Source organism: Aquarana catesbeiana, linkage group LG05 (genome assembly GCF_042186555.1).
Source record: "Aquarana catesbeiana isolate 2022-GZ linkage group LG05, ASM4218655v1, whole genome shotgun sequence".
In the NCBI taxonomy this organism is placed as follows: Eukaryota; Metazoa; Chordata; class Amphibia; order Anura; family Ranidae; genus Aquarana; species Aquarana catesbeiana.
The window spans coordinates 2,366,415-2,391,688 of NC_133328.1; the positions used below are offsets into that span (position 1 = coordinate 2,366,415).

General features: G+C 42.6%; 1 protein-coding gene across 1 annotated transcript in view; it reads left to right on the top strand.

The window, feature by feature from the left end:
* The window catches only part of ADGRB1 (adhesion G protein-coupled receptor B1), a gene marked incomplete in the record, with an annotated part of 698,266 nt that overhangs the window by 225,693 nt on the left and 447,299 nt on the right, over positions 1-25,274 (top strand). Inside the window, 1 exon segment of the mRNA XM_073629372.1 lies at positions 5,292-6,204. Within this exon segment, the coding sequence (XP_073485473.1) occupies positions 5,463-6,204 (742 nt within the window).

The following is a 25,274-nucleotide window of genomic DNA, read 5'->3' on the forward strand; positions in this document are numbered from 1 at the left end:
TTTTTATACAATATTTCTGGGGTACTTTTAGGTACATTTTTGTATACATTCATTGGTAATGTTTTTTGATACATTTTTGGGTAATGTAGTATTCCTGTAGTATTGAGATAATGGAATATTTCTGGGGTAAGTAATTTTTTTTTTTTGGGGGGGGGGGGTAATATAGTATTTCTCTGGTATTTTTAGATACATTTTGGGTGATGAAGTATTTGTAGAGTATTTTTTTTTATATACATTTTGGGTAAGTGGAATATTCCTCAAGTATTTTTTCATACATTTTTAAATAATGGAGTATTTTTTTGATTTTTTTTTTGGGGGGGGGGGTATTGAGTATTCCTGAGGTGTTTTTATCCATTTTCAGTAATATATGGAATATTTTTAATACATTTTGAGTAATGGAGTATTTCTGGACATATTTTTGGGTAATGTAGTGTTCCTGGAGTATTTTTCATACATGTTGGGATAATTGAATATTTCTGGGATCTTTTTTTAAACATTTTTTGGATAATATAGTATTTCCTGGGTATTTTTATACATTTTTGGGTAATGGAGTATTTCTGGAGTATTTTTTTATACATTTTGTGGGTGGTGGAGTGTTTCTGGAGTATTTTGAGCAATTTTTGGGTAATGCAGCATTCCTGGAGTATGTTGGATACACTTTCGAGTAATGGAATGTTCTTGGAGTATTGTTTTGATACAATTTTGGGTAATGGAGCATTTCTGGAGTATTTTTCAGTAATGGAGTATTCCTAAAGTGTTTTTATACATTTTTTGGTAATATCCGGGGTATTTTTAAATACATTTTGGGTAATGGAGTATTTCTGGTTACATTTTTGGGTAATGAAGTAATTCTGGAGTAGTTGTTATACATTTTAGGGTAGTGGAGTATTTCTGGAGTATTTTTTATATATTTTGGGTTTATGGAATATTTCTGGAGTCTTTTTTAAAACATTTTTTGGATAATATACAGTATTTCTGGGGAATTTTTAGATACATTTTAGGGTAGTGGAGTATTTCTGGATACATTTTCGGGTAATGTAGTGTTCCTTGGGTATTTTTTATAAATTTTGAAATAATAGAAAATTTCTGGAGTATTTTTTTTAAACATTTTTTTGGGTAACAGTATTTCTTGGGTATTTTTAGATACATTTTGGGGTAATGGAGTATTTCTGGAGTATTTGTTATACCTTTTAGGGTAATGGCATATTTCTGGATACATTTTCGGTAATGGAGTATTTTTTTTTATTTTTTTTTCGGTTAATGGAATATTACTTTCTCATATATCTTTAGGTAATGGAGTATACCTGGAGTATTTTTTGATACATTTTTGGGTAATGGAGTATTTCTGGATTATTTTTTAATACATTTTTGTATTGTTACACTTTTGGGTAATGGAGTATTTTTTTCATACTTTTTTGGAGTAATAGAGTATTTCTGGAGTATTGTTGATCAGATTTTGAATAATTGAGTATTTCTGAAAATTTTTTTAAACTTTTATTTGGTAGTGGACTATGTCTGGATACATTTTTGTGTAATGTAGTATTCCTGGGGTATTTTTGATACATTTTGGGGTAATGGAGTATGTCTAGAACAATTTTTGTGATACATTTTTTGGTAACGTATTATTCCTGGGGTATTTGTTAATACATGTTTTGGGTGATGGAGTATTATTAGTTACATTTTAGGTTATGGAGTATTTCTAGAGTTGTTTATGCATTTTAGCATAATGGAGTATTTCTGGATACATTTTGGTTAATTGACTGTTCCTGAAACATTTTTTGATACAATTTTGGGGTAATGGAGTATTCCTGGAGTATTTTTTTTATTCAATTTTGGGTAATAAGGTATTCCTGGAGTATTTTTTATACATTTTGCTACATTTTGGGGTAATGGAGTATTCCTGGATAAATTTTGGGTAATGGAGTAGTATTTTTCGATACATTTTGCTAAATTTTAGGGTAATGGAGTATTCCTGGAGTATTTTAGATACATTTGGGGGTAATAGAGTATTTCTGGATACATTTTGGGTAAAGGAGTAGTATTTTTCGATATATGTTGCTACATATTGGGGTAATGGAGTAATCCTGGAGTATTTTTGAAACATTTTGTGGTAATGGAGTATTTCTGGATACATTTTAGGTAATGGAGTATTCCTGTATTCATTTAGGGTTTTTGAGTATTTCTGGATACATTTTGGGTAAAGGAGTAGTATTTTTCTATACATTTTGGGGTAATGGAGTATTCCTGGAGTATTTTAGATTAATTTTGGGGTAATGGAGTATTTCTGGATACATTTTGGGGTAATGGAGTATTTCTGGATACATTTTGGGTAATGGAGTAGTATTTTTTTAGACACTTTGCTACATTTTAGGGTAATGGAGTATTCCTGGAGTATTTTAGATAAATTTTGGGGTAATGGAGTATTTCTGGATACATTTTGAATAACGGAGTAGTATTTTTTGCTACATTTAGCTACATTTTGGGGTAATGGAGTAGTCCTGGAGTATTGTTGATACATTTTGGGGTAATGGAGTATTTCTGGATATATTTTGGGTAATGGAGTAGTATTTTTCTATACATTTAGCTACATTTTGGGGTAATAGAGTAGTCCTGGGGTATTTTTGATACATTTTGGGGTAATGGAGTATTTCTGGATACATTTTAGGTAATGAAATAGTATTTTTCTATACATTTTGCTACATTTTGGGGTAATGAAGTATTTCTGGATACATTTTGGGTAATGGAGTAGTATTTTTCTATACATTTTGTGGTAATGGAGTAGTCCTGGAGTATTTTAGATACATTTTGGGTTAATGGAATATTTCTGGATATATTTTGAATAACGGGGTAGTATTTTTCGCTACATATATCTACATTTTGGGGTAATAGAGTAGTCCTGGAGTATTTTTGATACATTTTGGGGTAATGGAGTATTTCTGGATACATTTTAGGTAATGGAATAGTATTTTTCTATACATTTTGCTTCATTTTGGGGTAATGGAGTATTTCTGGATACATTTTGGGGTAATGGAGTATTTCTGGATACATTTTAGGTAATGGAATAGTATTTTTCTATACATTTTGCTACATTTTGAGGTAATGGAGTAGTCCTGGAGTATTTGTGATACATTTTGGGGTAATGGAGTATTCCTGGAGTATTTTAGATACATTTTCGTGTAATGGAGTATTTCCGGATACATTTCACGTAAAGGAGTAGTATTTTTCGATACATTTTGCTTCATTTTTGGGTAATGGAGTAGTCCTGGAGTAATTTTGATACATTTTGGGGTAATGGAGTATTTCTGAAGTATTTTAGATACATTTTGGGTTAATGGAGTATTTCTGGATACATTTTGAATAACGGGGTAGTATTTTTCGCTAAATATATCTACATTTTGGGGTAATAGAGTAGTCCTGGAGTATTTTTGATACATTTTGGGGTAATGGAGTATTTCTGGATACATTTTAGGTAATGGAATAGTATTTTTCTATACATTTTGCTACATTTTGGGGTAATGGAGTATTTCTGGATACATTTTGGGTAATGGGGTAGTATTTTTCTATACATTTTGCTACATTTTGAGGTAATGGAGTAGTCCTGGAGTATTTGTGATACATTTTGGGGTAATGGAGTATTCCTGGAGTATTTTAGATACATTTTCGTGTAATGGAGTATTTCCGGATACATTTTACGTAAAGGAGTAGTATTTTTCGATACATTTTGCTTCATTTTTGGGTAATGGAGTAGTCCTGGAGTATTTTTGATACATTTTGGGGTAATGGAGTATTTCTGGATATATTTGGGGTAACGGAGTCGTATTTTTAGATACATTTTGCTTCATTTTCGGGTGATGGAGTAGCCTTGGGGTATTTTTGATACATTTTGGGGTAATGGAGTACATCTGGATATATTTTGGGTAACAGAGTACTATTTTTTTGATACATTTTGCTACATTTTCGGGTGATGGATTAGTCTTGGAATATTTTTGACACATTTTGTGATAATGGAGTATATTTGGATACATTTTGGGGTAATGGAGTATTCCTCGATACATTTTGGGTAACGGAGTAGTATTTTCGATACATTTCACTACATTTAGGTATAATGGAGTATATCTGGATACATTTTCTGGTAATGGAGTATTATACATTTTGGGCTAACGGAGTCGTATTTTCGCTACATTTTGCTACATTTTGGGGTAATGGAGTATTTCTGGGGCATCTTTTTTCTGTCACACATGGTGATCTGATAGGCTTTCATGCTGATCCCTTTCTATACTTCTAATCAGGCTCCTTATTGTTTGTATCTTTATAAATGATACAATTTGTAGACAGAGGGGGTTGCGGATCTCGCAGAGATCTTCATGCAACAAGCAGGTTCCTCTGTCTCTGGTGACAGAAGCGGTCGAGTTTGCAGCATGCCAGCCTCGGCACCCCATCAGGAAAAGCCAACCTGCGTCCGAGGAATACCGACGCACCACAAATAACTCGAATCTTCACTTTTTTTTTTCTCTATGAACCATCTGGAGATGTTGCCCTTTTCACACACCGGTAACGTTCGGTAAAACTGGTGGTGAGAGATTCGGCCGCCCTGATAAGCAGCGAGGAGGACTGGCTGGTCAGGAAGGTTTCCGTAGAAAAGGCGGTCGCTGGGTTCCCAAAGAGAAATGTCTTTTTTTTTCTTCTTCCCTCGTCTCTGGCTAAGAAAATCAATTTCCTTTTGAAAGCTGAACGCTTGCTTTAACACTTGAGACTCGGAGTCGTTGAGCCGCATTTCTTCCTCGGTCTCCTTGGATTTCGGACAATTGGCTGGCGGGCTCTGGAGATACAATAGCCTTTTAGCTTCCAGCGGTGTTGGAAGAGGCAGAGACGGCGATGCCGTTCCTTGGCGGAGACCTTCCATCCCGTAGAGGTGTCGTTAGTTGTGGTCGCGTTGCTACGGAGGGAGGCTTTGCTTGTCGCCGCGGCGCAGAGGCAGTTAAGTTATCTCAGCTCTTGGGGATTTTTTTTTTTTTGTTGCAGGCATTAAACGGCAAGACTGGCATTCTTTCGCAAGGTGCAAAATGTGCCCAACTCAGAGATAAGCCTTCATCGCAGATTGCCATGTAGGGTTGTCATTGTAACTCAACCGCAGTGATAAAAAAAAAAAAAAATGTTCTCAATACGATGATGTAATTGAAATAATAAAATGTCCTTGATGATGTGAAAGCTGCTCTCTTAACCGATTGCGAAGATGTTGAATTTCCATCGGCAAGAGTTAATCCGTTTTCTCTTTTTCTTTCCCTTTCCAGATTGGAGTGTGCGGCCACACGAGGGCGTCTGAGACAAGCAGACCAAGACTGTACTCATTTTTCCACCAAGCCTCATAAACTGCCTTTTTTTCCTCCTGCTCTACCTGTTATGTCCAAGATCTGGCCCCTGCTTGACAATTACTTTGAATTCCAAAGGACCAGAGACCTAGGATGAGGAGCGCTGAATCTTCCCACCACTTGCTTTTCACGTTGCCACTTTTTTTCGCCTGGACGGCGGCCAGCCTGGACTTCGGACACAATTCCTGCACCACGCAAGTGCAGGGGGAATTTTACGGCTATTTCTCCTCTTTGTCTCTTTTTCCCTTGAACTCTTCGCTGTGCGCTTGGATTATCCAGAACCCGGACCCCAGGAGGTACACGCTGTACGTAAAAGTCTCCAAGCCGGCAGGTATATGCGACCACCAGCAGATCAGGACCTCTCAGTTTGACTCTTTCCTGGAGTCCACGCGGACGTACTTGGGGATGGAGAGTTTCGACGATGTCTTGAAACTCTGCGACAGCACCGTCCAATACGCTTTTCTACAGTCCAACAAGCAGTTCCTCCAGATGAAGCAGACCTTGCCCAAAAAGGAGGACACCCAGCTGCAATGGAAGACCAACAAGCCTCAGGAGACCGACTTCTCCCTGGAATACCTGGTTTTGGGCAACCGCAACCCCAGGAAAGCGGCTTGCCAGATCCTCTGTAAGTGGCTTGACACCTGCCTGAGCAGCAGTAGCAGCTTTCACCCTTGTGGCATCATGCAGACACCTTGCTCCTGCCACGACGGGGAGGTTCAGTCTCAACCGAATGAGGTGACAAGCTATACCAAGAAGGACGACTGCTACAAAGATGGGATTTACCTGGAGAACTGCATGAGCAGCTCCCGAGATAACAGCGCTGGGGAGTTTCAGGGTGAGTGCCAACTGCATGAAACTTTTCTTCGGTTAGACAGGTTTGATGTACTGAAGGCAAATAGACTGCGTACTTTGCAAGTGCATTTGTTCCAGAGCTTAGTCCAGGGGTCTCCAAACTTTCTAAGAAAAGGGAAAGTTTACTGTCCTTCAGGCTTTAGTGGGGTGTGGACAAGCTTTGGCCAGTGGTAGTAGAAAATGCCCTGGCACACCATTGGCTTTAATGAGAGGAATAGTGCCCCATTGTTGATAGGGCCAATTTACTGTCCTTCAGGCTTTGGGGGGGGGGGGAGGGTCAGACTGTGGCCAGTGTAGAAAATGCCCCAGCACATCATTGGCTTTAATGAGAAGAATAGTGCCCCATTATTGATAGAGCCAGTTGACTGTCCTTCAGGCTTTAGGGGGAGCAGACTGTGGCCAGTGGGAGTAGTAAAGGCCCCGTCACATCATTGGCTTTAATGAGAGGAATAGTGCCCCATTATTGATAGGGCCAGTTTACTGTCCTTCAGGCTTTAGGGGGGGCAGACTGTGGCCAGTGGGAGTAGTAAAGGCCCCTGGCACATCATTGGCTTTAACAAGAGAACTAGTGCTCCACTGTTGATATCAAAGAGAAGAATATTGCCCCATCGATGGTGTCAGTAAGGGGTATGGTACTCCATCATTGGATCCAGTTGGTAAAATTAGTGCCCCAAGGGCCAGATAAAGGCAAGCAAAGGGCCGCATCCGGCCCCCGGGCCACAGTTTGGAGACCACTGGCTTATTAAATGAGGGGCAGCTCTGCTGACTTCCCCAATGTCTCTTTGTTGGTTCTTGTTTTCTTTTTATTTCGTCTCTTTGTGAGTTACCAATGAGGTTATGTCATGGGCATCCGTACTGTTCTGCATAACAAATGCCCCCCCTGTGCTGCCTCCGGATCCGCTCCCCTCATTATGTGGCTGTAAATGCTGGAACAAGCTCCCCTTACCCGTGCTTGAGAAGATGTCAATATTGGAGAGGTCGTAGTAAGAAAGAACTAGCGAGAGAGAGAGCTGTGCCATTCACTCTAGTTGTCTCCCCTGGGATTTGGTGTGAGGCTCACAGAATTTTCCACTTGAAATAACAAGAAAAAGGTTTCCCAAGTCACCGGAGGGAAAAAAAATTGAGATAGCTAAAATATACTCTGGTGGTTTTCTGGTGTCTTTTAACTCCATCTAAATCTGTCCACGGGTTAGAGGTGACTGTTGACTGATCTGACTGGATTGGGTGACAGCCTCAATGTATGTGGGTGCCAAAAATTGATCCCAGTGCCCAGACTTAATAGTAAAGTTCAACTGGAAAGGTTAGAAAAGCCTGAGTGATGGTTTATCGACCAAAGATGAGTCAGCACCAAAGCTTTCCACTGGTTAGGGATGCCTGTTCACTGATTTGCTACAGCCCCGATGTCTGTGGGTGCTAAAAATGAATTGCTGGTTGACCAATCATAGTAGTAAAGGTCAACTGAACTGGACAGGTTAGAAAAGCCTGGGTGACGATTTTCCCACCAAAGTTAAGTCAGCACCAAAGCTGTCCATTGGTTAGTAATGACTGTTAACTGATTGGCCGGATTGGGTGACAGCCCTTCTGTACATGGGTGCCAAAAATTCATCTCTGGTTGACCAACCCTATTAATAAAGGTCAACTGGACAGGTTAGAAAAGCCTGAGGGACAGTTTCTCCCCAAAAGATAAGACAACACCAAAGATGTCTGTTGGTTAAAGATGACTGTTGACTCATCTGGACCGATTGGGTGACATCCCCGATGTATGCGGTTGCAAAAAAATTCATCCCTTGCTGACCAATCCTATTAATAAAGGTTCACTGGACAGTTTAGAAAAGCCTGAGTGATGGTTTTACCCCAAAGCTAAGTCTGTGCCAAAGCTGTCCATTGACTAGAGATGACAGTTGAGTGATCTGGCCAGACTGGGTGATGCCCCGATGTCTGTTGGTGCCAAAAATACATCTCTGGTTGACCAATCTTCACAGTAAGGTGAACTAGACAGGTTAGAAAAACCTGAGTGATGGTTTCACCACCAAACATAAGTCAGCACCAAAGCTTTCCATTGGTTAGAGATGATGATTAACTGATTGGCTACAGCCCCAATTTCTCTTGGTGCCAAAATTGAATCTCTGGTTGAACAATCTTCATAGTAAAGGTCAACTGAACAGGTTTGAAAAGTGATGGTTTCTCCACTAAAGATAAGTCAGCATTAAACCTGTCCATTGGTTAGAGATGACTGTTGACTGATCTGGCCAGAATGGGTGACAGCCCCAATGTCTGCTGGTGTCAATTTGCCAAAAATAATTCTCTGGTTGACTAATCTTCATAGTAAAGCGCAACTGGACATGTTAGAAAAGCCTGGGTGAAGGTTTCTCCTCCAAAGATGAGTCTGCACCAAAGGTGTCCGGCTTAACTCCCAACCATACCATTGTAGGTATCTAGAGTTGCTAGAGTTGTGGAGTGCTTGCATTGCTTCAGGGTCTTGTTTGCTAGAAGTTGCTTCTGATTGGTGTGTGGCTGGGGAGGTGTCTATTTCCAGAGAATTCAGGAGCTAAAAAGTTTCCCTTCCCACTTTCCTTTTTTGGAGATTTGAGAGGTATGCCCCCTTCTATAGGTACAAACATGTTTGCCCAAGTGACCTAAATAAATTCCCCAAAATGTCAAAAATTAGGTCTCTTCAAGTTTACCCATCCTTTAAGATCTACCCTTAGCCTGAGAAGCTGACAATCTAACCAGCATTGCTGGCCAATTTAATCTTCAGGCTCACGAGTACAGCTTTTGAATGAGCAATTTTGAATATTGTGGTCCTGATTCCTTAAGCTGTTGGTTGAGGGGCTCCATTGGTTGAGGGGCCACTTTAGCATGCATTCAGCGCACTTTAAATGCTATTTGAGCTTAGTTTTTTTTGTGTCTGTCTCTTAAAAGTATGTTATCATAAATGTGTTGGGATCTGGGTGAATTGGGTCTGGTTATTCGCCTCTACCATATAATGGGGAGGAATAACTGAAATTTTAAAGAATTTGCTCCAGCCTGAGATTCACGAGCCTGCCAGCTGAGTAGGCCTGGGACGGGCACCAGTCCACATTGATTGGTCACTAGCCACGGTCCTCCCACATCTTCAGGATTCCTATAATAATTACACACAGGCTTATGTGACTGCTCAACCCATCTGTCGTGCAAATGTAATTTTAACAGATTTGGCCATTAATGCTGAATACGTGGTCAGATTTAGCAGCTGAAAGTTTTGGTGGCTGGAGTGAACTGCTAAACTGTACAAGGGCTGATAGAGGTCTGATAGAGGCCTGATAGGGGGCTGATAGAGGGCTGATAGAGGTCTGATAGAGGCCTGATAGAGGTCTGATAGAGACCTGATAGAGGGCTGATAGAGGTCTGACCGAGGCAGATAGAATATGGCAGAATATACAGACCTTCCAGATGTGACCGCAGTATGGGTTGGTTCATCATTGCAAGCAATTGATGCATGAGAAGGTATCTAGTGGATGTAGGAGAATTCTTATTGTGTGCCATGTTTTATGAGGAACCTGCCTTTGATCTTTGCATGGGCCTCTTTAGACCTCCAGATGATGGCGGAGGACTTCCAGCATAATCTAGCTCTTTCCTCTACAGCAGGGTTCTCCAAACTACGGCCCTCCAGCTGTTGCGGAACTACATGTCCCGTGAGGCATTGAAAAACTCTGACATTCACAGACATGACTGGGAATGATGGGAGTTGTAGTTCCTGAACAATTGGAGGGCCATAGTTTTAAGACCCATGCTCTAGAGCTAGACTGTCCCGATCCCACCCCTTTCATACATTAGATTTCGGTTTATTCATGGAGACTCGGCATCACATGTACTGTAGGCATTGGCTATTGTCTTCTTTAAGTCTACACTTCCACCCAAAACAATAGATTCAGCACTAATGAAGGGGGCACCATATATCACTTGAAGCCCCATGGCTTGTTTTCCTCTTACTTTCTACTTCTTTTGGACCATTGGTATGGCACTATATGGACAACCCAGGGCGGGTAAAAGAGCAAGGGGGGCAGAGATTAAACGTAGGGTGGTAAACCCATTCTACAACATGCATTAGTAGTGGGGGGAAGGCGTAGTTCCACATCCTTGCCCTGGGCGCTGGATGGACCTGTCCCTGTACTTGGTCTACCCTATACCACTTAAGTCTTTGTAAAAAGGCATCATCATTATTTGTGTGTACCTAGCAAAGGAGCTTAGGCCAACCATTTTACCTCAGATCTGTTCCTCCATAGAGGTTCTCAAGGGGGGGCAACTGGATAGCTTACGTGAGTAAGTCACGTGTATGTTCATATTCATGGTTAGAATTATTCTTCTGCCTCCTAGGTCAACTATCTACCTGCTCACCCATCAGTCCTTCCCCCATTGACTTGCTATGTCGTATAAATTAAAAAAAAAACTAGTTGCTGTAGCCATTCAAGGAACACTGGGATACTGAAGGAGTCAGTAAACCTTGGGTGGCCAACTGGATAGCCTTGAGTAAGTCATGTGTATTCATATTAATAATTAGATCTATTCTTCCTGCCCCCCATAACTATCTACCCCTCACCCCCAGTCTTTCCACATTGACTTGTATCATTCTAACAAACGTGTTGCTGTAGTCACTTAAGGAACATCAAAGTCTGCGACCCTGAAAGGGGAAATTTGTGTGCTTCGAGTCAGTACACCTTGGGTGGCCAACTGGATGGCCTTGAGTAAGTCATGTATATATTCATATTCATGGTTAGAATTATTCTTCCTGCCCCCCTAGGCCAACTATCTACCTACCTCACCACCCCCAATACTTTCCCATTGACTTGCTATGTTGAATTACTCTACCAAGATTGGATACAGGGAAAATTTAAGTTTGGGACTGGGACCCTGAAGAAGGCAATTCGTCCACCAGAAGTCAGTACACCTTGGGTTGCCAACTGGATGGCCTTGTGTAGGTCATGTGTATATTTATATTCATGGTTAGAGTTATTCTTCTGCCCCCCCCAGGGCCAACTATCTACCCTCCCCCCGATGTCCTTCTCCATTGACTTGCTATGTTGTATCATTGTAACAAGATTGGATGCTGTGGCCAATCAAGGAACACTGAAGGTTGTGACTGGGAAGGACCTTGGGTAGCCAACTGGAAGGGCAAGGCAAACTCTCCTCTTATTCTGCTAGCAGTTGGGTTCTAGGTGTGCGGTCCCAAAGTGGGTCCACAGACTATGCCATAAACCTGTGCAGGGATGGCACCATGGAGAATCTGGCCAGATTGTCCCAGCAGGAACAGAGGTGACTGGCACTGTTCAATATATAGGGGAATGTGCCCCTGACTCAACATATGGGTGGCAATGGACCATCCCTGGCCGACCTGACACCCTAGACCAAGGCCAGCTTTGGCCATTCAAGGATCGATGTCTTCATCCCCAACAACATATTTGATGCAGGATTATAAAAGAACACATAACCTGGTAATTATCACCTACTTTTCTCCAGACTGTTTCCTATTTGGGTGTAGCAGTACAGTATCAGCGTGGGGAAAATTAGCCACGCTATTAATATAACACTTAATCAGACAATGAGGCAGGGCCGGAGGAATGCAAATCCGTCACACTGGTGGCAGGTGTGCAGAACATAAGAAAGGTTTCACGTAGCCGGTTGGGAAAATAATTTTCTGCAATGAAAGGCTCCATGCGGTGTAAGTGCTAATCTGCAGATACAGTCATTGCCTTTCTCTGAACACAAACATGTACATTTTCCCATAGGCGGTGTTTAACATGTTGTGTTAAATCTTGTCTCGCAACGACAGAAGGTTGGGATGACTGAAGGCTTTTATATTTCTCTACATAAGGAGATCAGACGCAACCTGTCCAATCCAACTGTCAGGCAGCCTCAGTAGTGACTCCGGATAATGCAACCTCCCTTAAATCATGGCAGCGGGTATCTCAAAAGGGGTGGGGCTTAATAGTACAGGCATAAATTGAGATGAGAGGTGGAGCTTAAAGTATATCGAAAGCCAAAACTTTTTTTTTTAATTTTTAGATAGAGGGAAATGTATTTATTTATTTATTTATTTATTTGTTTATTTGATTCATTTCTTTCTTTATTTTATTCATTTATGTCTTTATTTGTTTGCTGATGTATTTATAGTATCTCTAAAAAGTGAGTACACCCCTCACATTTGTGTAAATCTTTTCTTCTATCTTTTCATGTGACAACACTGAAGAAATGACACTTTGTCTACAATGTAAAGTAGTGAGTGTACAGCTTGTATAACAGTGTAAATTTGCTGTCCGCATTTGGAAAGGGCCTTTGGTTCTGATTCAGGTGTGAATTCAGGCAACAAATGCGCACCTGGTTCGCACCTGAATCGGTGAACAGGGATGCACCGGACCCCCTGCTGTAAGCCACGGCCATAGCACGTGTCAACCCAGCCTTATTCATTCATCCATTCATTTATTCATGTATATTAATATATTTATTACTTGATTTCTTTATTTTTATTCATTAATTTCTTTATTTTTTGTTGTGTTGTTTATTCATTCATTTTAGTTATTTATGTTTTTTTTTTTTATTTATTTACTTATTTAATTTAGGTATTCATTTATTTGTGTGTTTAATTAATTTATCTAATAATCTATTTCTTAATTGATGTATTTATTTATTCTTATTTATTTTATTTTATTCATTAATTTCTTTGTTTTTTTCATTGTGTTATTTATGCATTTTATTCATATAAATTATATATTCATTTATTTATTAATTCATGTATTCATTTTTATTTTATTCATTAATTTATTTATTTTTTATTGAGCTGTTTATTCATTCATTTTATTTATTTATGTGTTAATTTATTTATTTTTATTCACTTATTTAATTTAGGTATTAATTTATTTGTGTATTTAATTAATTTATTTGTGTATTTAATTCATTTATTTATTCATGTATTTCTTAATTGATGTATTTATTCATATTTATTTTATTTTATGTATTCATTTCTTAATTTTTTTCATTGTGTTATTTGTGCATTATATTTATTTATTTGCTGTCCACTGGTAATACCATTGCCAGATAGCTATCACTGAAGCAGTTGTCTCCAGTTGAGTAGAATTTGGAATTAATCCAGTTGTGCATTCGTTAAAAAAAAAGAAAAAAAAAAAGAAATAAATCATGATGGTACAAGCACCCAGATCTCAGTTGATGAAGGCCTCCTGTAATCTCCTGCGCAGCAGCAGTCAGACAAGGAAAGGGTGGGGAAGCACTCAGCCAATCAGGGCTCTGTTGCTTCCCACAGTGCTGTCAGTCTACACCAGTCTTTCTCAACCTTTTTACCCCAGAGGAACCCTTGAAATCATTTTCTAGTCTCGTGGAACCCTTAATAAAACCAATTCATTGGTGGTCAGTGAAAAAAAATGCCCCTTACATTAGTGGTCATGTGGAATGAGGCAGCCCTTACAGTGGTGGTCAAAATGCAATCCCTACAGATGGCTTAAAAGATTGTTGGCTTCATACAATTGGCTCTACCAAGTGGCATTGACCCCAGAGCTATGCAGACACCTTAAGATAGGAGGTCAATCGGCCATAGCTCCAGGAACCCCTAGCAACCTTTGGAGGAACCCTAGTTGAGAATGGCTGGTCTACAGCTTGAACGTGCAGACAGAAAGAGAAGATGATGAGGAAAGATGACTTCCTCAGTATGCCGCTTCTCCTTTTTGGGGTCATTGACATGTGTAGCCATGTTTGCTCTCCCCCCCCCCCCCAAACCACCGCACTTGGGGTGAATCACTTTTCAGTGGCATTGGACAGGCAGCTCAGAGGTTCACCGTGCCATAGCCACGTGCGTTACCATTCCTTTGATATGAACAGCTGAAAGCCCACTCTCACATTCTTTGCTGGTCGGTGACCAGGCTACCCACCTCAATTGCAGTGGAGGAAAGTGAGGTCCTCTATCCCTTGGGACCTATCCTGGAACACAAGACTGGCTGAACAGACTTGCAAACCATCTCTCTCCATCTCTATTTCATGTAGGTTGTTTGCCTGGCGCTTGCAGATGCATCTCCTGTGACGTACATTAGTGAATATCAGAAGCTGTCACATGTCTGTGGGTGTCTGAATCTGAAAATGGGCAATTTATCAAGATCCCCCTCATGGGTGAGATAGTGGCTGGATGTAATAACGGCGAGGATGGCTGCTAAGTTATGTAATTATTGTTTCTTTCCCACTGCTGTGCAATCTTTGAGTGTGTTCTACATCTCACTATTTATTACCGCCATCAAGTGATTGATGTCCGGGGCCACTACTGTTGATTACAGTGCAGGATGACGTTTTGATCTAGCCGAGAAATACTTTGTTACTTATTATTGTGCTACATGTGGAAGAGTTGTGTCTTGCTGCTCTTTTTATCTCAGGGCAAGTCTGCTGGTCAGGTCTGCCTGATTAAAAAATATAGACTCTACATATAGTGGTCTTGTATTGCCCCCCACCAAAGCTGGAGTCCAAATACGATTCACTTATGGTGGCAATGCCTTCCACAAAAGCTGGAGTCCAAATACGAACAACAAATAGAGGCAAAGCCTTCCACCAAAGCTGGAGTCCAAATACGATTCACATATGGTGACAATGCCCTCCACCAAAGCTGGAGTCCAAATACAAACAACAAATGGTGGCAAAGCCCTCCACCAAAGCTGGAGTCCAAATACGATTCACATATGGTGGCAATGACCTCCACCAAAGCTGGAGTCCAAATAAGATTCACATATGGTAACAATGCCCTCCACAAAAGCTGGAGTCCAAATATGAACAACAAATGGTGGCAAAGCCCTCCACCAAAGCTGGATTCCAAATACGAACAACAAATGGTGGCAATGCCCTCCACCAAAGCTGGAGTCCAAATATGAACAACAAATGGTGGAAAAGCCCTCCACCAAAGCTGGAGTCCAAATATGATCTCAATATGGTGGCAATGCCCTCCACCAAAGCTGGAGTCCAAATACGAACAACAAATGGTGGCAAAGCCCTCCACCAAAGCTGGAGTCCAAATACGATCCACATATGGTGGCAATGGCCTCCACCAAAGCTGGAGTCCAAATACGAACAACAAATGGTGGCAATGCCCCCCATCAAAGCAGGGGTCCAAATATGATACACAGTTGGTGGCAATGCCTCCATCAAGCTGGTGTCTAAATATGAAACAACATATGGCGACAATGCTCCCCACCAAAGCTGGAGTCCAATATAATCCACAAATGGTGGCAATGCCCCCCCCCCCCCCCCCCCCTCCCCAAGCTGGAGTTCAAATACATTCCACAAATCAAATCAAATTAAAATCCCGGCAATCCGGTACAGCAATGAGATGGTAGATGTAGGCAAGTTTCAGCTTACCAACTGGGTTTCAACATTATATGAAATACTATATCTTGATCCAAGCAATGCAGCAATGGGACCCCCATTCTTGGGCACAGTATAGCTGGCAATCTTAAGAAAGACCCCCCCATTCCATTCCCAGCAATACAGTGGAGCATCCTACCTGTACCCCCAGCATTTCTCAGTACCTATAGGCCCCACTGTAATCACCCCCTTTTGTAGGCCCCACCCAAACTCTACATCTTCCTCCAACACCCACTCCCTTGGCCCTCCTACACCTAACTCACGAGAACACTGGTCAATATACAACCTAAGCTGCTCTTCCCCCTCTATGTTTCAACATTATATGAAATGCCTTGATCCAAACAATGCAACAATGGGACCCCCATTTGTTGGGTGCAGCATAGCTGTTCATTACTCCCAGCCTTCTCAGGGAAGACCCTCCATTCCATTCCCAACAGTACAGTGGAGCACCTCACCTGTACCCCCCCCCCCACACACACACACACACACACACACACTTTCCTCAGTACATACAGACCCCACCGAAATATCCCTCTTTTGTACACCCTGCCTGAACCATACCACCTTCCCCCCTCCCAACACCCATTACCTTTGTCTTTCCACCAATTACTCACCAAGCTTACCTTACATTGTATGACCACTCTCCACCACTTCTCCTTGACCTCCTCATAGATGACATCTGATCTCATGCTACCTCGATGTAACAGAATACACTTTAGTTTAATGTTATATAGCTACATAGTAGATTAGGTTGGAAGAAGACACAGGTCCATCCAGTCCAACCTACGTGTGAATGTGTGTCAGTTTGAGTCTTCTAAGAATATACTGTGCGCACCTCTGTATATTGAGGAAGGCATCTGGACATTTCTTTTTAAATCCTCGGCACTACCTAGGGAGGTCCACATCTTTTGCTGCTCTAACCATAAAGAGCTTCCTGTGCAATTTCAAACCAAACCTCTTTTCCTCCAACTTCAAGTTGTGGCCGCGTGTCCTTGTCAGGGACCTTAAATTAAAATGTCTGTTACCATCCCTACAGTCACTATTCATTAATTTGTACATAGCAATCATGTCGCCTCCTAAACATCTCTTCTCTGGGGTGAATAAGTGCAATTTAATCAATCATTCCTCGTAACTCGTAAGGTCCCCCAGCCTCCTTAATCATGTCTAATTCTAGGGCGTCCTTCTTGTTGATCGATGATCAGAATTGTACTCAAGATGAGGCTGTACCAGTGTCTTGTAAAGGGGTAAAAGTATTGATTGATCCCATCAAATAAAGACCCTTTTTAATGCATATCATACCAGCAAGCCTTCTTTTGCTTTTCCCTCGCCTTTGTTTGTTTTTAGCTCTTCTCTTACCATAGCGTGTTGTTTTGTTTGCCTCTTGAAAACTTCAATAAATTATAAGTATATGCTTAAAAAGAAAAACATAGACTCATAGCGGCCACTAATGACGTGAAACATCAACAATGCCATAAGCATTGATCATGATCCATTCTGTATTCTCCAGTCTTTAAATCATGTGTTTAGTATCACGTAAAAAAGGAGGTATGTTGACCATCAAGGGTTGGAGAAGGTTGCCCACCAAACCACCAAAGGCTCACCAAGGGACTTCTGAGGCTTAGAGTCACATTGACCATGATCCATTCTCTATTCCCCAATCTTTGGATGATGTGCATGGTATTACGTAAATAAGGAGGTAAATAAGTAGGTAAGTTGACCACCAAAGGTTGGAGAAGGGTGCCCATCAAATCCCACAAAAGCTCAACAAGGGTCTGCCTAAGCTTAGGGTCACATTGACCATGTTCCATTCTCTATTCTCCAATCTTTGTATGATGTTCATGTTATCACGTTTATATACGAAGGTGAATAAGTAGGTAAGATGACCACAAGGAGTTGGAGAAGGGTGTCCATCAAATCCCCCAAAGTCTCCCCAAGACACTGCCTAGGATTAAGGTCACATGACAAATTCTGGGCACTTTTTTGTTCACCTATAAAAAATATAGAAAGATGATGAAATCTTTAGTTTTGGGCAAAGTCCAGGTCCAACCAATTTGCGGTTCTGCCAATGGGCAATTCTTGAATAGCTGCAAAAGAGCAGTTGGCAAGCTTGAAGGGTCAACAGAGAAGAGTTCTATTGCGTGTTAGCATTGCTCAATGAATGCTCAGCATGCTGGCCCCATTGACCCTCTAGAACTGGGTACTACGTCTTGTAGAGAGCTTCACCATAGGCTCAGTTGGCCATTCTGCTGGAGGATTTGGGCAATGTCGATTCCCCCCTCCGCAGAACTGCACTGATTGACTCCTCTCAGTCCAGAAAGTAAAAGGAGTGATTGCTGGATAAAGATGGTGCCATCCCTCTGGAGGGATAAGTAAATGAAAGCGCTGTTAGAGGAACCACTGTTCCCCTGTACACCTGTAAATCCTATACTGACAAAAAAGGGGGGGGGTTACTAAATGCACATAGACTGTGCACTCTGTAGGGCAGGGGTCTCAAACTGGCTGCCCTCCAGCTGTTGCAAAACTACAAGTCCCATCATGCCTCTGCCTGTAGGAGTCATGCTTATAACTGTGAGCCTTGCAATGCCTCATGGGACTTGTAGTTTCGCAACAGCTGGAGGGCCACCGGTTTGAGACCCCTGCTGTAGGGGCATCTGCTCCAGAGCTTTGCAAATGAGCCGAAGCACCATGTTGCAAAGAATACCCAATTACATGCAAGGAGAAGCATTTTTGCTTGCACATGATTGGCTGATGGAAGTCAGCAGAGCTCCCCCTCATTTACTAACCTCTGGAGCATATGCCCTTGCAGAGTGCAGCTACACATGCAGAGCGCACAGTCTTTTTGCCTTTAGTAAACCCACCCCATAGTGTAGCATGCCTCACTTAAAGGCTCAGTCCACCTTTTCCAAAAAGCAGTAGTAAATGCAGCAACATCCCTCTTATGATCAATGTGTCATTTGTGTTGGGAGGAGGGAAGAAGATTTATGCTAGGAGGGGTGATTATATTTGGTGGGGGGGGGGGGGGCATTTGTGCTGGGGGGATTTGGTGGAGTTGGGGGATAAAGATTTGTGCTGGGAGGGGGGGTTTGGAGTGGGGGAGGGAAGATGTGTACTTGGAGGGGAAATTTTAGGGGTAGAGGTTTTGAGCTAGCAGGGCTGATTTTATCTGGGGGGGGTGCATTTGTGCTGGAAGGATTTGAGGAATGGGGGGGGGCAAAGATTTGTCCTGGGGAGGGGGGATTTCAGCAAGGAGCAGATTTGTACTGCGGGAGAGGAAATTTATGATTAGAAGGGTAAGCATGCAGATTAGTGCTCAAACATCTTGGGGGGGTGTTCAGTTTGGCATGTTCACCCTGGGCTCTAGATGACCTTGTCCCAGCACTGGTCACAGGTGCAATGTACAAGATCTTGCAGTGTTTACTCCAGGTCCATTTGGAGGAACTAGGGCTGGAGGAAGCACGGCTGGACCACAGTTGTAGTCTACACTGCGCACTGCATTGAGTCCCTCATTCCCAGACCATGATGATGTAGCTGTGTGGGTGGAGATACAATTCAGGTGAGGAAGTGGGGATGGTGAGGGTTTTGGGGATGGGTAGGTGCCCATGTTTTCAGGTGAGGAAATGAGGATGGTTTTAGGGATGGGTAGGTGACCATGTTTTCAGGTGAGTAAGTGGGGATGGTAAGGGTATTGGGGATTGGTAGGTCACCATGTTTTCAGGTGAGGAAGTGGGGATGGTGAGGGTATTGGGGATTGGTAGGTCACCATGTTTTCAGGTGAGGAAGTGGGGATGGTGAGGGTTTTGGGGATGGGTAGGCGACCATATTTTCAGGTGAGGAAGTGGGGATGGTGAGGGTTTTGGGGATGGGTAGGTGACCATGTTTTCAGGTGAGGAAGTGGGGATGGTGAGAGTTTTGAGGATGGGTAGGTGACCATGTTTTCAGGTGAGGAAGTGGGCATGGTGAGGGTTTTAGGGATGGGCAGGTGAATATGTTTTCAGGTGAGGAGGGGGGGATGTGAGGTTTTTGGGGATGGGTAGGTGACCATGTTTTCAGGTGAGGAAGTGGGGATGGTGAGGGTTTTGTGGTTGGGTAGGTGACCATGTTTTCAGGTGAGGAAGGGAGACGGTGAGGGTTTTGGGGATGGGTAGGGACCATGTTTCATGTTACATCCTAAATGCGAAACATGGTCTAAAAGGTGAACTAGCCCTTTAACGTGGAAACTGCACCTGATGATGCTCCATGTTAAACATTCACGGATAGGTTTGACTTGTTTATGAGTTTAAAAAAAAATTACCAATTTGACGTCTTAGTAATGAGTGTACTTACAGATATTGATCCCGGTGCTAATGGTGTGATTAGCACTGTGAAGCCCCATAAAGCCGGGAATGTATTTCAAATGGAATTTCAGACTTTTACGTACAATGTGCGATGACGCCACCGCTGCATTGGGACTCGGGCTGCGTACAAAAACGAATGGGACTGTGATCTGCCCTTCACCAAAATCTGGATATTAGCTTTACAAGTCCCTTTCAGGCAATGCAGAAGATGACATCTTATGGGTATATTGCACTGAAAGATGTATTGAGGTCGACGTTGCCGATCGTCTTCTGAAAGTCTACATTTTTCTTTTGTTTTCATTGTTTTCTGAGCCACTGATCTGAGTTTGTACCAAGTAAAGTCAGATAGTCTAGGTCAGTAATTCAGAAAATATTAAGGACACTACATAGGATGATGGCCAGGCAGCAGAAAGAGACAACAGCAATGAAAGCCCCATATTTTGTTTTCTAAGGCAGCCTTTATCAAACTATTTACCCCATAGGAACCAGTGGGAAGAATGCTCCTTACATTGGTGATCAGTGGGAAGAATGCTCCTTACATTGGTGGTCAGTGAGAAGAATGTCCCTCACATTGGAGGTCAGTGGGAAGAATGTCCCTTACATTGGTGATCAGTGAGAAGAATGTTCCTTACATTGGTGGTCATTGGAAAGAATGTTCCTTACATTGGTGATCAGTGGGAAGAATGTTCCTTACATTGGTGGTCAGTGAGAAGAATGTCCCTTACATTGGTGATCAGTGAGAAGAATGTTCCTTACATTGGTGATCAGTGGGAAGAATGTTCCTTACATTGGTGATCAGTGAGAAGAATGTTCCTTACATTGGTGATCAGTGGGAAGAATGTTCCTTACATTGGTGATCAGTGAGAAGAATGTTCCTTACATTGGTGATCAGTGAGAAGAATGTTCCTTACATTGATGATCAGTGAGAAGAATGTTCCTTACATTGGTGATCAGTTGGAAGAATGTTCCTTACATTGGTGATCAGTGAGAAGAATGTTCCTTACATTGGTGATCAGTGAGAAGAATGTTCCTTACATTGGTGATCGGTGAGAAGAATGTTCCTTACATTGGTGATCAGTGAGAAGAATGTTCCTTACATTGGTGATCAGTGAGAAGAATGTTCCTTACATTGGTGATGATTGAGAAGAATGTTCCTTACATTGGTGATCAGTGAGAAGAATGTTCCTTACATTGGTGATCAGTGGGAAGAATGTTCCTTACATTGATGATCAGTGAGAAGAATGTCCCTTACATTGGTGATCAGTGAGAAGAATGTTCCTTACATTGGTGATCAGTGAGAAGAATGTTCCTTACATTGGTGATCAGTGAGAAGAATGTTCCTTACATTAGTGATCAGTGAGAAGAATGTTCCTTACATTGGTGATCAGTGAGAAGAATGTTCCTTACATTGGTGATCAGTGGGAAGAATGTCCCTTACATTGGTGATCAGTGAGAAGAATGTTCCTTACATTGGTGATCAGTGAGAAGAATGTTCCTCACATTGGTGATCAGTGAGAAGAATGTTCCTTACATTGGTGATCAGTGAGAAGAATGTCCCTTACATTGGTGATCAGTTGGAAGAATGCTCCTTACATTGGTGATCAGTGAGAAGAATGTTCCTTACATTGGTGATCAGTGAGAAGAATGTTCCTTACATTGGTGATCAGTGTCCTCTCTGTTGAGGTGGTGGTGCACGATATTCTGGGTGAGGTTGGGAAAATTCGGGGTCTTGAGAAGGGGAGGGAGCCTTGGGTGGTCTGGAAAAGGGTGTGGAGGAATATCAGACCTGCCTTTGGTGAACTGCCCATCTCTGGGTGAGGAGCTTTTTTCTTTTTCTGTTTCTTTCACTCCCTTAGCTTTTGTTGGTTAGTATCTTCTTTTTGAAGAAGGGCTGCATGCATAATGGGTGCGGGTTTATTTCTTACCTTGTCCCTTACCTTCAGCTATAAAGATCATTGGTGTGATGTTACTGGCTTTGCCAAATGGTGATTGACCTGGATCTATGAAGGCACCATCAGATGGGAGCTCTATTAGCCACAGCTTAAGGATCCCCTAGTAACCATTGGGGCAGTGGCAGAACTATCAGGGTCGTAAAAAAGTTGAACTCACGACCGGGCCCAGGTGTTCTGCTACCATGGGGGGAGGCCAAGATGGCAGGAAGGAAGCCGTTGCAGAACATGTGAAATGGTCCGCTGTGGGACCGTAAAACTTGGTTCACACTGCTGAGACCCCAAAGTTATGTGACTTGCTTGCAATTTCCTTGTGACTTGCTTGCAACTTTTGTGATTTACCATTGCAGTCTATGGCACTCAAATCACACCAAACATGCAGAAAATTATTGCAGGAATCTTTTTTTTTTTGTCGTTGCGACTTGAGTAGTATTGATGAAGACAGGGCCCATTGAAATAAATGTGTTTGTCATGTGACTTTATGTGTTTCAAGTCACATGGTAAGTCGTGGCAGTGTGAATCAAGGCTTATAAAGGGTCCTGCAATGGGAGTAAAGGGCCCTGGGATCAGTAGGAAGTGCCCTGGGCTCAAAAGGAAGGACCCTGGGCTCGGAGGGAAGGGCCCAGCACCAGGGGAAAGGGACAAAATTTAAGGGTCCCCTTGACCAATGTTATGGGCCCAGGACAGATGGAATGGGCCCTGGGACCAATGGAAATGGCTCCAGGACCGATGGAAAGGGCTCCAGGACTGATGGAAAGAGCCCCAGTGGTTAGGAGGCCCTTCATGGTTTCTTGCACCCCGAAGGTTCTAGTTACACCTCAGCTCTGGAGGAACCCTATGTTTTCATGGAACCCTGTTTGAGAATAGCTGCTTTAAGGTGTGAACAGGGAACAGGGATCCAAGTCAACATACTCAAGACCATCCATAGCCATATAGAACCAAGGCACCTTTCAATTCATAACTAATGTAGATACACTCACCAAACAATGTATTAGAAACTCTGTACACATACTGGATCAGGCCTGCCATATTCCACAAACATTCCTGGTCTATGTTGACATGTATCCAGGGGCGGACTGACAACTCATGGGGCCCCCGGGCAATAGGAGAAGATTATGGGGCCCCTGGTCAATAGGAGATTATGGGGCCCCCAGGCAATAGATTATGGGGCCACACAGTATACACACACACACATACAGTATACATACAGACACAGTATACACACACAGAATGCACATACACACACTGATAAGGTACTGGAGAGGCGGGGCAGCTATAATCTTGGGATTTTTTTTAAAAAACACAGATTTTTACATACTGTCCCTGGTTTTATTGAGCCTGGCAACCCTGATGGGGCCCCTTAGGGCATGGGGCCCTCGGGCAGTGCCGAGTGCCCGAATGTTCAGTCCGCCCCTGCATGTATCCATACTACAATTATAAGCTGTCCATTCATGCTATGAACCTCCCATTCTACCACATCCCAAAGTTGTTCTATTGGTTTCAGATACAGTGACCGACCGCCCATATGTGTGCCTCAGCAGACATTGAGATCCATCAAGCAGGTCAACTTATTGTAATCAGTTAAAGACTGTGGACTCCTAAGGATTTTTCTTTTGGTGCTCCCTTTGACCTGTTTCACTTTGATTCCTCAACTCCGGTGATAGTCCTCCTCTGGGGGGTCCTAGTATTTGTAGTAATCTGGCCTACAGGTCACATGGGCTCAAGAAATGACTTCTTCATTCTGATAATCTGTGAAAATCTGCATTCGGCATCCCTCTACCACTACCTATTTGACTTTGGAGATCCATCAGACCTGGAGACATTTTTCCAGTCTGTCCAGTTCCAGTGATCCAGTGCCCACAGTACCCTCAACTTTTATTTCTTGGTCTAACCCAACCCAAAGCGGCCCATCAGCCTCAAAATTAAATGTGTTGTGCATTTCAGATCCAGTGACTGACCTCCCATTACTGTGCCTCAGCAGACAGTGAGATCCATCAAGCAGGGCAGCCTGTTGTAACCAGTTGAATAAAGACTTGAATAAAGAATTTTTAATTTGTTGCTTCCTTTGACCTGTTACACTTGGATTTCTTAACTCCAGTGAATGTGCTCTTCTGGGGAGTCCCTGTCTTTGTGATGACCTGGCCTGGCCTGCAGGCCACATTGGCTCAAGTAATGACTTTGATAACCTGTGAAAATCCATATCCAGCATCCCTCTAACACCACCTCTTGGACGTTTGAGATCCATCAGACCTGGAGACATTTTTCCAGTCTGTCCAGTTTTGATGATCCTGTGACCACTGTACCCTCAACTTTCATTTCTTAGCCTAATCCAACCCAACGTGGTCTTCTGCTGTTGTAGCCCATCAGCCTCAAGGGGGGCCGACTTGTTCCCCATTGTTGCTGTCAGTGGACCCCATTGTTGGTGTCATTGGGAGGAATTGTGTCCCTTCATTGGTATCATTGGGAGGAATTGTGTCCTGAATTGTTCTCCTTCTTGAGAGAGAGATAGATAGGGGAGAGAGAGAGATAGGAGAGAGATAGGAGAGAGAGAGAGATAGGAGAGAGAGAGAGAGGGGGGGAAGAGAGAGAGGGATAGGAGAGAGAGATGGGAGAGAGAGAGAGGGGGGGAGAGAGAGAGGGGGGAGAAAAAGGGATGAAGGAAGAGAGAGAGAGAGAGAGAGAGAGAGAGAGGGACAAAGAGAGAGAGAGATATGAAGGAAGAGAGAGAGAGGGGGTGAAGGGAGTTAGAGAAAGAGCGAGAGGGGATGAAGGGAGAGAGAGAGAGAGAGGGGGGGAAGAAGGAAGAGAGAGAGATGAAGGAAGAGAGAGAGAGAGGGACGAAGAGAGAGATATGAAGGGAGAGAGAAAAAGACAGAGAGAGAGAGAGAGATGAAGGGGGAGAGAGAGAGAGAGAGTGAGAGGGGGATGAAGGAAGATAGAGAGATGAAGGGGGAGAGAGAGCGAGAGGGATAAAGGAAGAGAGAGAGAAGGGAAGAGAGAGAGAGAGAGAGAGAGAGAGAGAGAAGGAGATAGCAAGGGGCGAGAGGGAGAGAGATTAAGGAAGAGAGAGAGAGAAAGGAGAAAAGAAGTTTAGCTGTGGAGAGGAGAGAAAAGGTGAGGAAAGTGAGGAGGGTAGGACTGGCCATACATTATACAATCTTCTTGTATAATTTTGCTTTAGATTTACCAAGCCGTATAATATGAGGTCAGACCTAAACACTTTCAATGTGTATGGAATCAGGCAGGCCCTTGCGCTTACATAGTTGAAGGAAACTGAACTGGAAAATTGTATAATGTATGACCAACTTAAGGGATGGAAAAAGGTTTGGTTAAGAGATGAGGATAAAAATGATTGGAGGAGAGGAGAGGAGATTGCTGGATGA